We start from the raw sequence: 12500 nt of genomic DNA, 5'->3' as shown, positions 1-12500 counted from the left end.
AGAGAGACAAATAACGCTGTCGTGACTTCAGACCTCGTTGTTATTTTCTGCACAGGCTTTCTTTTTTTTTTCCCAGAACGCGCTTGTGGACGATTTGCTGCTCAGCAAACACTTAATTGGGTTTTAACCACAGCTATGTTGGAGATAACAGTTTACATAGCCCAGAGTGTGAAAACCCGATTAATACTGTTTTAATTACACATGCTTTCCCTGGAGATGATGGAATAATTCATGGATTAAAATTAATTAAAACAAAAATGAAAAATAAATAAAATGCTTCAATGCGTAGCACAAAGGGTATATGGGTTAGCCTATAAGTGGGCGAAGACAAACAATCTAAAACAATAACAAATGAATGTGAAATCCATTATTACTGTTGTTATTACTAATCCATTATAAGTGTTGTTATTACTAAAACTGTTTTAAAAAGTATTTTTATTTGTTGTTGTCAAGACACTCCTATTAGCCTATTATTATTATTAACAAGACAAAAGAATATGTAAGACCTAAATGTGTTCAAAGCTCTGTTGGAAGGCTGGCTGTTATCACGCGTCTACAGCCCAGCCGTCTGATTGTAAATAAGTGATGTAGAAGTCTTTTGTCTCGTGAGGCACAGGTTCTAGACAGGCGTCTCTCTTCTGCCGACATGATTTGCCAAAGACAAAGGCTGGAGACAGACGGTCTAACTTTCTCTAATTCTCCCCGGAACAAAGTGGCTGTGTCTCGATCTGCGGCCAATTCATTGTAACGCCATGCCGTTAAAGTCACATCGTTCCCCGAGGTGTCCCTTCTAATCAGCTTCTCTGAACAAGGCGCTTCAACTGAAGGTCCTAATTCTAAGACAGGTACTGAAGAAAGAAATGTTAGGAGACATAGGCAAACTACTTGAGAAGTCTACGGTCTCTACACTGTAGGTTACGTAATAATTATGTGGATGGGGTCTACACTGTTCCGAACACACTGAAAACTGCAGATGTTGTGTCAAACTGAACATTTTTTTTATTTAAGTGGGACAAAAAGTAGAATATTAACCGGTGCTATCAAAAATTCCAAAACTTATTTGTGTACACTTAAAAACCCAAGATTATGTTTTGTAAAAAAACATCAGTCCAAAACCACATAGCCTAACTAATACAGTTATGGGCCTCGTGATCTTTTATTTCATTGAAACTCATGTGTTTTTTGTCTTACAATTTTCTATAAATGAAAACATCAATGACCAATTTTTCAAAGGAGGTCTAAGAATGACTAGGGGGCAATGTAAAAATGTGAATTAAAAACAATATACATTTCAGATTACTTCCACTGATTTAAAATATATAGTTAGGCTATATTTTGATAACCTCACACAGTGCTCTAATTTAAGTACACAAATGCTGCTTCTGGAGACTTTTCAGGCTGAGATGAAATGTTGAAGGGACGTTTACGTTAAGTAATCCTCTTCCCTTGTAAATGTGTATAATATGAAAGCAATAAATATTACCAGTAAATAAACTTTACTTTGCTCTTTTTTTCTGCTTTTTAACTATTTTCTCATTAAAAAAACGTATACAATCTAATATACATTATGAAAAGTTGTACAGTTTTTTTTTTCATTTGTGTTTAAAATAAGGACTCATTTTATTTTTTTTTATATGTAGATATAAATATATATATTTTGTCAAAATATATGATCATATGGTTGAGAAAAACAAAAAAAAAGGATGAGACAAACATACATCTCAACATACACGTTATAAATAAGGGGTCCGAGTGAAGATATTTTGGTGTAAAATCAGGCCTTGAGAGTGTGTGCGTGTGTCTGTGTGTGTGTAGAGAGGGGAGTGAGGGGGGGGGGGGGGAGCAGTTTGTGTCGATGCCTTGGTGCCAACCACTCTCTCCGTCGTCAACGACAGCCACACCCCTCAACCACCATCTCCTGGTAGTTTTTGAGCACCACCTTGTCGTGCTCGTCCAGATAGAGCATGGAGATGGCGCTGAGCTCCGTGGGCACGCAACAGGCCTTGGGGATGTTGGTGTTGACCGAGTTCACCAGCGTCTGCACAATGGCGTGATTGGTGGAGTTCAGGTGGTCTGCCAGGGGGAAGGGGCAGTCCCCGTGGCAGTAGTACGCCTGGTAGCCAGGGGGCGCCACTATCCAGTCATTCCAATTCACGTCACTGAAGTCCACGTAGAGCGCGTGCCTCCGGCAGTTCCGGTTGCGCTTGCGCCCGCGCTGCTTGGGGCTCCGTTTGGCGCGGCGCGTCAGCGGATGGCCTTTCCCGTCGTGGCCGAACGTGACCAGCAGGGGGCGCAGCTGACCCCAGTCCTCGCCGGGCTTCTGGTGCAACGAGCGGCTGACGCGCACGTGGCGCCCCTGGTGGGGCGACGACGCGCCGCCGACGTGCAGCACCTCCACGGCCAGCCCGTGGTTGGGCAGGCGCTCGCGCGTCCACCGCAGCACGGCGGGGCTCACGTCGAAGCTCTCCCAGCGCGTGGAGTTGTGCCGCACCAGCCGCGTGTCCAGCAGCCGCGTGATGAGCTGGCTCGCGTGCGGCGCCTTGAGGATCTCGTACACGTTGATGCGATGCAGGTCCTCGTCGCCTCCCGTCTCCTCCTCCTCCTCGTCGACGCGCTCCCGGTAGATGCGCAGCTCGGCCGTGGACAGCAGCTCCTCCTCGGGGATGCTGCTCAGGTTGAAGAGGAAGCGGAACGACGGCGACGACGACTCCCCGGCCGCTGAGCCCTCCAGTGGCAGCTGCTCCAGGTGCTCTGCACACACAAGAGAGAGAGAAACAGAGGGAGGTTAGTGACAAAATACAGAGAGGGGGATGAGAAAAAGACAAGAGAGAGAGAGAGAGAGAGAGAGAGAGAGAGAGACAGGCAGAGAAAAAGAGACATAGAGAAAGTAAGGGAGGAAAGATCATTTTTATGCTGTGTTCATTACTATTATGTTTTAATTCATATTTTTTTAATATCAGTAATACAATTTTATTGTCCAACTGTGCTTTGGCAACACTGTATGCATTATACCAATAAAGCCTTGAACTGAATTAAACTGCGCAGAAAGAGAGAGAAAGACAGGGACAGATAGGGACAGTCAGAGACAGAAATGGCTCTAGATGTTTGGCCTCTGGTTTGTTTACGTGGTGAGACAGGACAGGTAAGCACAGGTTCCTTGAAGCCCTTGATTTTGCCTGCTCTCCTCTCTCAACTATATCTCCACTTTTCATCTTTCCATGATGCTTCAGCATGTAACGTCCACAGCGTTTACACCTCATTAATCATTCAGTGGTTTGAAAAGGTTACAAACACAAACTTAAGAGTCGCCCAAAGCCACAGCACTCGTGACGTAAAACCAACCCCATTTCCATGCGACCACATTTACGTTTGTTATCTGACAGAAAAAAAATATGTACATGGTGAGTTTCTGTTTGTTTATTTTACAAACACGCACACAGTATATTTCCTTATCGGTACATCACGATCATCCACAACTTCCCCTTCGTTCCAATCTCAACAAACTGCTGTGTCGTGAACTACTTAGAGAGAGGCGGACTGCTGCGCGGGGATACAGTGTAAACACACTGAAGGGTAGCTGTTCCGTGCACGGTCTGCAGATTTCTGGCAAGATGGCCATTGTTCTGAGAAGAATGTTGTGTCTACCATTTTCCTCCCCAAATCAAGCCCTGTTATTTCACACCCAGGCACTAATCTGCACCAGGTGCTCCTCGTTATTGAAACCGTCTGTGTTTCTGATTGGATCTGCGGCTCAGTAACGTGGAACATTTATCATTTTCATCGGGCATGATCATTAGGGGTTTCATGCGCAGCCCCCTTGCTCCGCCTGTAGGAGGAGAGGACGAAGACGAAGACGAAGGCGGAGGCGGAGGACAACGACAGCAAGGACGGAGGCGTCTGGTTTTGCCATTGCTGAAATTCCTCAAGGATGTACTGAGTAACTGCATATTTAAAACGTCGCCCGCAGTATCTGCTAGATGGCTTGCACAAGCTGGAGGGCCCTCCCTCCCTCCGCCCCTCTCGGCTGAAACATGGGTTTAATGTGGCGAGTGAAGAACATTAAAGTTCCTCCTCTGCAACAAGCCCTGGTGTGACGTGAGCAGAGGGGTCTGCTAAAAACGCAGGTTTTAAACTAAAGGGAAACAAGGGGACATGAGAACCAACTCCTGCTTTCTTAAAGCAGACATTACAGTTTGTCTGGTCTTTCAGTCATACGGCCTCCATGCCTGTCCTCCCTTAGTCACTCTCTTAGTCCCTCTCCTTCTCACTCTTTTCTTTTCTTCTTTCTTGCTCTCTCTCTCTCCCTCTCTATCAACCACTCACTTCTCTCTTGTTCCTGTTCTCTCTCTCTCTCTCTCCTAACCACCTCTCACTCCCTTTTTTCTGTCTCATCACTTCCTCTCCCTCTCTCTCTCTCTCTACCTCTTTTTTTTCCAGCCTGTGTCGAACCCTATCTTTAGCTTCTCTGGCCCTATCTTTAGCGCTCAGAGAACAAAATAAGGACACAAAAGACAAATAATCAGGGCCTGGTGTCGGCCATTCCTGCGTCCCTCACCTTGGCCGGGCGACGCTGTTCTGTTCTGTTTTTAATTCCCCAGCGCCTGTGGGAGCTCAGGCTACAGCAGTGCCCACATTGTTGGCAGCAGCACTTTATTTAGAAGTCTGCAGAGTAGCATTAAAGATAATTGCATGTTGAGGAAGGTCCCTCTAAAAGCTGCACATAACTAGAGACAGAGGCACACAAGAAAGGAGAGCAGAGAGGAGGAGAGCAGAGAGGAGCAGAGCAGAGCAGAGCAGAGAAGGGCTCTCTGCAGAGACTCTTTAAAGCTCTGGAGTTGACCAGGGTGGGGTATAACCAAGGGTACATTAAGGCTGGGAAGCTATGCTACTCCTTCAGATCCCTGCCAAGCACACATTAGCCGGAATCATCACTCAAACTCCACTGTCCCAAAAAGTGTATTGTGGATTTATCAAACCTCAGAAGATTTTGGGGTCCTTGTTTATACTCTTATGCACTGCATAAGTTGATGATTGTAGATAAGGCCTTTCTTGTCAGACATAACTCAAAATTCTCTCTACTCTGATCGTCTCTAAACACTGAGTGGATGAGAGGAGATGTAGAATGTAAATGAGGCCTTTTCATCAAACCTTTTGGGTCCTCGTTTATAAATGACCAATGCTTGTGCTCTGGTAGAGGCCTATTGCTATTACTAGAGTATTAACAGAGACTAGTGATGTAGAATGCCCCCTTCATCTTACTGACTGTAAATTAAGCCTATTTGTCAAATCTCGTTTATAACCTACAAATGCTTTGTGCACATTACTAGAGGGCTACTGCCACTGGAGTTTTAACAAAGAACAGATATCTGACCTTCGTGGTGGAAGCCTCTCACAGTGTTGGCGCGGCTAGTCGACCTCTCGGGGTACTCGAAGCCGGCGTCGTGCGGCCCTGCAGTGGCGGAGGCGGCCCCGGCCTCCTCGGCCTCGCCGGACTGCAGGCGGTAGAGGTCCAGCAAGTACTGGGGCACGACGGCGGAGCGGCTGGGCCGCGGGCGCCTCTGCAGGCCGAACATGTGCAGCAGCGTGGTCTCGAAGTCGCGGAGCAGCTCATGGCTCTGGCGGTGGGCGGCGGCAGGCAGGCCGGTTGGCGCGCGACTCTTCCCTTCCTCGGGTATCAGACTGGCATGGCTTCTCTCCCCCAGCAGGACGTGGCATAGCAAAATGACCATCAGCATTCGATTACCAGGAATCATGATGTCTCTGGTCATGGAGCGGGGTGGAAGACAAGAGAAAGAGAGAGGGAGAGAGAGAGAGAGGGAGGGGGGAAAAGAAAGAAGCGGAGATGGACAGAGGAGGGAGAAGAGAATAAGAGAAAGGGACAGAGGGGGGGGGGAGAGAGGCAAAGACAAGGACAGTGAGCAAGAGAGAGGGGAGAGGAATAAAAGGACAGAGCAAGGCAGAGTGGGAGAGAGAGAAAGAGAGAGAAAACTCTGTTTAAAAATAATCTCCACTACTACAACAACCCACACACACACACAAACACATACCACTGCAGAATAGCCCCTTATGAAAACATCTTTAAATGGAAATAATAGTCCTCTCTGGCCTGTTTATGGTCCAATAGTCTGTGATCAGATATCTCCACTCCTATTTACCCTCATAAACATCCACACAGCATGAACAGCTTGTGAAAGAGGAGGAGGAGGAGGAGGGAGAAGAGGAAGAAAAAAATCCTGCTTTTTGAATGGAATCTGTGGAGCCAGGCCTGGTCCGCTGTCCTGTCCCCCTCCCCCCACCTCTGCCATGATTAGACCAATCAGAGCTGCGCGGGCCTCAGGGTCAGACTCTAAACTCTAACTCGATAAGGAGCAGGGTCTCTACGAGTCTGATCCGACCCAGGCTAAACAAAGGGCCGTGTGCTAGACATTGCATAACGTTTCAGAGTCGGGGGTGGGGGAGGGACTGTCTGTTAACCGCCCCCCCCCCCCCCCGCCCATCCGCCAGCTACTCCAGAGGTGTTTTAATAGCGTCAGAAGACGCCTGATTGTGCCTCTAATTTTGGAACGATGAATAACGCTCGCCCCACGCCACACACACACACACAAATACACACAGACAAACCACCACCTCCTCTGAATCAATCTGTGAAAAAAAATGTCCCAAAGATGTGGCGATCCTGTCACATGACATAAATTGGATTGGCGTGGTCTACTTACCGACAGAAAATAAAGCATGGGAAAACAGTCCATGTTTGTTGGCCTCCGGCGCTGGACGAGCTGCTCGAGGAAATGTTACGTGCTGCTCAGAGGCTGCTTATAAACGTCACAGAGAGCCTTTTCCTGAAATTAAAATAGAAAGAAAACACATGTTTATGGCTCCTTGCAAAGGCAAACAATGCTTTTGGCTCTCGTTAACAATGCCTTTTCTGTTTACACTTAAACACAGAAATAATCTGCAAACTTTACAGTCCAAGTGGAATAAAATATCCTGGGTTTGGAAATAAGGACACATTTAAACCAAGAGTTGAAACAAGGTGTTTCAAATGAGAGGAACTAGGATAGAGTAGCACTTTCATTTGTTTAAAACTCCTAATGGACACTTCTGCAAAACATTTGAAACTGGCCCTGGATAATCTACAGTTGAGAAGAATGCAGCTAATTCGATGAAAATCCTCCAGGTTAATGACTGCGGACCATTTAGTCGGTCTGTTGTTCCCTGAGCACCTAAAGGCACCTTTCCTTGTTACAGGGCACTATCAAATGACCCATAACCAATCTGACCTGGTCGTGGAGAGGGGGGGCGGGGGGGTTGATTAGCATGAAAATAGAGGAGTGTTTGTCATCGGAGCATTCTCAAAATGGCTCTGGGAGAGACGGATTTCATATGTGAAAGAGGCTAGAGGGAGAGAAGAAGGGAGAGAAGAAGGGAGAGAAAGAAAGAAAGAAAAAAGCTCCCTAAAAGTTGACCTGTGATCATCTGTTAAGTGGGCTGCATCAAAAGAGCGGCCTGTTCGGCTTCTGTGATCACTCAAACGAGCCGGCGCAGCGGAGGCCGCGATGACAGCCCGGCCTCTTATGACAGCCATGTTGTCATCGTCGGATTCATCACCCTCTAGACATCAATCACTCCGGGGGATGGGCTTTTTCGGCTTGCCCCTGCAACTTAAGCCCCGTCCGCAACCCCTCGGGCCTTAAAGCCAAGGACACAAACCGTGCCATTCAGCACTATTCGTCAACTTAAAACCTGCCTGAGAAAGCTGCCAGCGCTGCGCCTTCAGACCATCACACACACCAAACGGGGAGTCCCTTACAATCATACTCATAAAGAAGACTCACACAGGCAGGCACTGCTTCAAAGACACAAGCAGCCACATAAATCACTGCTGAGGCTGAGGTGGACGCGGCCCTGTCCGGTCACACACCTGGGCCAGAGCAGGGCCAGAGCCTGCCTCTGTTTCTGGGGGAAGTCCGCTCAAAGCAATGTGTTTCTAATGAGAGGTGCTGTCATAACGTGGCACTTTCATCTGTATGGGGAAGCCACTTCCCATCATGCAGCGGGCCCCAGAGAGAGGCACTGACTGTAGAACAGATGATCTGGGTCCTCACCCGCATCAGATCAGGGCCAGGTTCTGTTCTACTGTCTGCTGCTGTGTTAGAAAAGAACTTCACAAGGTGCTCCAGATAGTAAATGACACAGCTACACATTCGGCCCTTAACTGAGCCTGGTCTGGGCTGGAGTCGCTCCACATTCATCCCCTATTTAGGACACCAAAGATAGTAAATGACTGAGCTACAGATTCGGCCCTCATCTGCGCCTGGTCTGGGCTGGAGTCGCTCCACATTCGGCCCCTATCTAGGACACCAAACCTCTGCTTTAGGACGCCACAGTCCAAGCAGCCTCTGCATGATTAGTTTCTGTGTCAAAGTTGTCCATTTCATCAGCCAAAAATAATGCACATAGCAGCACCAGATTTTAGTAGCGGATGAGTTCCAGAGTCAGCTGGTTCATGCTAGCAGATGCTAGCTGCATTTATTCATTTGGCAGATGCTTTTCAGTCACATTGGATAAATGCTGATAAGGAATAAATGTAGCTAGTATCTGCTGGTATAAAATAACACGGCTTTTATGAGGCCTCTGCACAGACACTCGGCACTGCTCAGAGCAAACAGCGGTTGCATACGGGGGAGAAGCGACAGCAAGAACAAGAGTAAGAGCAACAGTGCCTTGCATGTGGTCATCTCTTGGACCTGAGCGCCCTGGAAATTCACCAAGCATTACACCAGAAATGATGCACATGAAGAGGAACGCTGCACTGAGACGCTGCACATGAGCACGAGGCACTGCTAGTAACCGTCTGGGCCTCTTCTCTGCATCTCTCCATTCAGTCTCTCTCTGAATCAAAGCTCTCTCTCTTTCTGTCTCTCTCTCTCTCCCCCTCTCTGCCTCTGTGCCATCAAAACACCCTCTCTCTCTTCTTTCTTTCTTTCTTTCTTTCTTTCTTTCTCTCTCTCTCTCTCTCTCTCTCTCTCTCTCTCTCTCCCTCCCTCCCTAAATTAGCGGTTGACCCCAGAGTGACCTCTGCGTACTTGGTGGTTACTCGCTGTCCTGCGTTGCACGAGCGGCACTAGGCCGGGCCTGGGAGCGTGGTGCGTAAGTGCTGAGCTCTCTTCGTCCGTCCGTGAGAACCGTACAGTGGTTCTGGAGAGGGGTATGTGTGTTTGTGTGTTTGTGTGTTGTGTTTGTGTGTGTGTGTGTGTGTGTGTGTGTGTGTGTGTGTGTGCATCTATGAAAATAAAAACCTCATTGTACGGGGATGCCTCTGCTCTTCATTGGAGCTGTCAGAGCTGCTCGCACAGACGCTTCATCTCAGAAACCGCTCCGCCGTGGCGCGGCCACGGTCTCAACACTTATGAAGTCCAAACAACACGGCCGAAACCCCACCGTCCGGCCCGACTCTGCTGCACTGCTAAAGAAACCCAAGAACTAAGTCTCCGCAGCCCATAAAAACTCAGAGATGGAAAATCTCCACAATATAAACACAAACATAAGCACACGAAGTCATTAATTACACTGATCAACATCAAATCATCAAATATTTAAGCAAGAACTCATGGCGTCACGGGGGGTGGGGGGGGGGGGGGGGGGGGGGCTGCTTGGGTTATAACATGCAATCTTCTTTTCAGGTGTGTGTTTAACATGCTTGGGGAGAGGACCAGATGAGAGCCAGAGCCAGTGCCATCTGTGGCGTTACGCAGCCCCCGAACAACACTCTTGACCTGGCCTGGCAGTGCCCTGTGGGCCTCTGGGAGTTTGACTTCTGTCCCAGCTGAGATAATGAGATCAGACGATGGGCATGGATCCTCAGATGTGTTTGGGGGGGGGGGGGGGGGGCAGGTAACCATTATCAACACCACCCCCAACCACATACACACCACCTTTCTGCGTTTTAGCCATTTTGTCAATTCCATCTCTAATGGAAGCCTCCTTGCAATGCTCCTCTAAAATCAAGACTGTGCTTCTGTTCTACATGTGTTGCAAATTTTTACTTTCACACACTTCAATTTATGGTTCCTTTGTGTACAAGTTTGAGGACTCACACACTTGTCAAGAGCATAGCCTGGCAATTCTTCGAAAGTTAAGTATTTCAGACATCTGCTAAATTGGAGCAATTGAGGTCATCCCCATTACATTTTTTTTCATCTGCATGTGGGTCCTTCTGGGTTCAATTATCATTGGACTCTAAACGTGATAATAACTACTCAGTTAGCACTCTGATAGTGTTTCAGACAGAGCAAAACATTTAGCTTGAGTTTGAACTGTTCACCAAAGATATATGAGTTTACTGAAATGTTATACACACACACGCATATGACACATGCTTCTTATGACTTTAATAGTAGTAACGGTAACCTACTCCCAATCAGTCCAGTTCTATGGTCTGTGATCGGTCCAATAATGTCCTGATGTTTACATTTACATTTAGTCATTTAGCAGACGCTTTTATCCAAAGCGACTTACATATGTGCGACTTACAATGTATACACATTTTACATTTACACTGATGGCACACTGCACATCAGGAGCAATTAGGGGTTCAGTGCCTTGCTCAAGGACATTTCGACAGGGAAAGGAACTAGCAACCTTCTGATTACTAAACGACTTCTTTACCTCCTGTACCACTGCCACTACCACTACCGCTGGTGTATCAAACTACATGAACCATACCATAACCAAACTACCAAAATGTACAAAAATATATTTTTCAACGCTTTAATTCCAATTCAGTTCTGTAGCTACATCGGATTTTAGTAGATTATATTTACATCGAGAACATGAATTCTAATCAGGAAGACAGAAAGAAAGAAAGTAATGGGAACGCAGAGAGAAGATTCAGTGATGTATATTATCGCTATATCTGCAATGTAACAATCCTCCACATCGACTACAACTGCGAAGTAAGTAAGTTTAGTTAAGGCAACGAGCTACACTTTAATTGTTCACTTTCTCGACGTAGCCTACCAACAAAACATGGCATGGTTCATGGCGCGCATGGTTCCTATTATTTGCGAAGATTACCTGTACAAGTTTCCATGTAACGGGTCATACATTTCCCACTAAATATGAAAGGGACAAAACCAGGAATAGGAATTATTATAACTGCTAAAATAATACTATAATAGAAAATAGCACTAGAGTGAAAACTAGATAAATTACTGCCGCGACATAATTTTAGTATGCCATTATTGAAATAATTGTTTCGCTCTTTACATACTCATGTCATTATACAAGATCAACAAGTTGAAAGGATGTTGAGGAGGAAGCTTGGGGCAATAAAAGCGTGCCTTGGCACCATAAAACCAAAACCAACGCTTAATGTCAAAGCGAATACAAATCGTGCTAAATGTATAATGTAATAGAATTTGCTACAACTAAAACTGTAGGTTAGGGTGCTTTTTCCCCAACCGCTTATCAAACGATATTTGCGCACAGTGGCTTCATAGCGGGCAGGTGTCTGTAGCCCGTGTCCACTGAATGTTAACAGTAATTAGGGTAAAAATCTAACTTCCTCTGCTTAAAATTGACGAACTTCTCATAACTATTTTCAGATGTTGTCACATAAAAGTCATCTGAGTTAGTTCTGTGTTTACAGTAAATATGGGTAATTATCAGCCTTCTCATCGATACATAGTCGAAACAGGAGCAGTGCTTGTCCATTTAACTAAAACCTCATGTATCTGTTTCTTCCTTCAAAAACATTGATCCGCTTGAATATTCACACTCCGAAAAGATGATAGGCGTGTATACTCTGAGTAGCCTAACAAAGAGGACAACTTAACAATGCGCCAAGTTTCCTCAATTGTCCACTTCGCCATAAAGTGTAGACAGAACTACTAAAATGCTATCTGTCTGTAAATAATAAACGCTGCCGTTCGACATGCGTAACCGTAAGATTAACGAATGCTTACCATCAGTAGAGGCACAAGAAGTATCCTCGGGTTGAAATGAGTACGACAAAAGAAGTGCGAGCGCTCCACACGCAACACAAGTCCAACTGCACAGCGTACTGGAAGTACCGCGCTTCAAGCCAGCGGAGATGTTCACAGTCGTTAGGTCATTAGTTCCTTAACGTCTCTCGTGGAAAACACCAAGGCGAGTCCATGGCGCACAGCTCAAAAGGTACGTGGGAAATCGCAACACGATGCAACTAGATTCGGACCTTGCTTCCAATTTCCTTGCGCTCTGACGGGAGATACATTCACGGGCAGAAATACTCATCGACTGATCATGCCTCAAACGCTCCTCGCAGTTTTTATGTGTCCGCCCAATGTAGGCGGCCTCCTCCCCTGTTCCCAACCCTCTGGCGTGCACCTAAAAGATAGCCCCCCTCCCCTTGGCGCTCTCAAAAGGAAATAAACGGTGAATTGGTGGTTTACATATTCTTTACAAAATTTACCAAACGTGAGCACAGTGTTTTTTGTAATATATTTTTCTAAGACGTC

General features: G+C 46.4%; 1 protein-coding gene across 4 annotated transcripts in view; it reads right to left on the bottom strand.

The window, feature by feature from the left end:
• Positions 1 to 976: 976 nt before the first annotated feature.
• bmp4 (bone morphogenetic protein 4) overlaps positions 977 to 12500 on the bottom strand; it is a 43634-nt gene continuing 32110 nt past the window's right edge. Inside the window, exons 1-5 of one of the 4 annotated variants that reach the window (XM_042709728.1) lie at positions 11967 to 12371; positions 9300 to 9463; positions 6717 to 6839; positions 5372 to 5760; positions 977 to 2751 (exon numbers count right to left, since the gene is read on the bottom strand). In XM_042709728.1, the coding sequence (XP_042565662.1) occupies positions 1886 to 2751; positions 5372 to 5753 (1248 nt within the window). In that variant the 5' untranslated portion in view covers positions 5754 to 5760; positions 6717 to 6839; positions 9300 to 9463; positions 11967 to 12371 and the 3' untranslated portion in view covers positions 977 to 1885. Of the gene's footprint in view, positions 2752 to 5371; positions 5761 to 6716; positions 6840 to 9299; positions 9467 to 11966; positions 12372 to 12500 lie in introns of those variants that run through there. The other 3 variants (XM_031580665.2, XM_012822738.3, XM_042709729.1) reach the window with 3 other exon arrangements.

Source organism: Clupea harengus, chromosome 14 (genome assembly GCF_900700415.2).
Source record: "Clupea harengus chromosome 14, Ch_v2.0.2, whole genome shotgun sequence".
Lineage (NCBI taxonomy): Eukaryota > Metazoa > Chordata > Actinopteri > Clupeiformes > Clupeidae > Clupea > Clupea harengus.
This window is presented reverse-complemented; position numbering and strand designations above follow the sequence as displayed.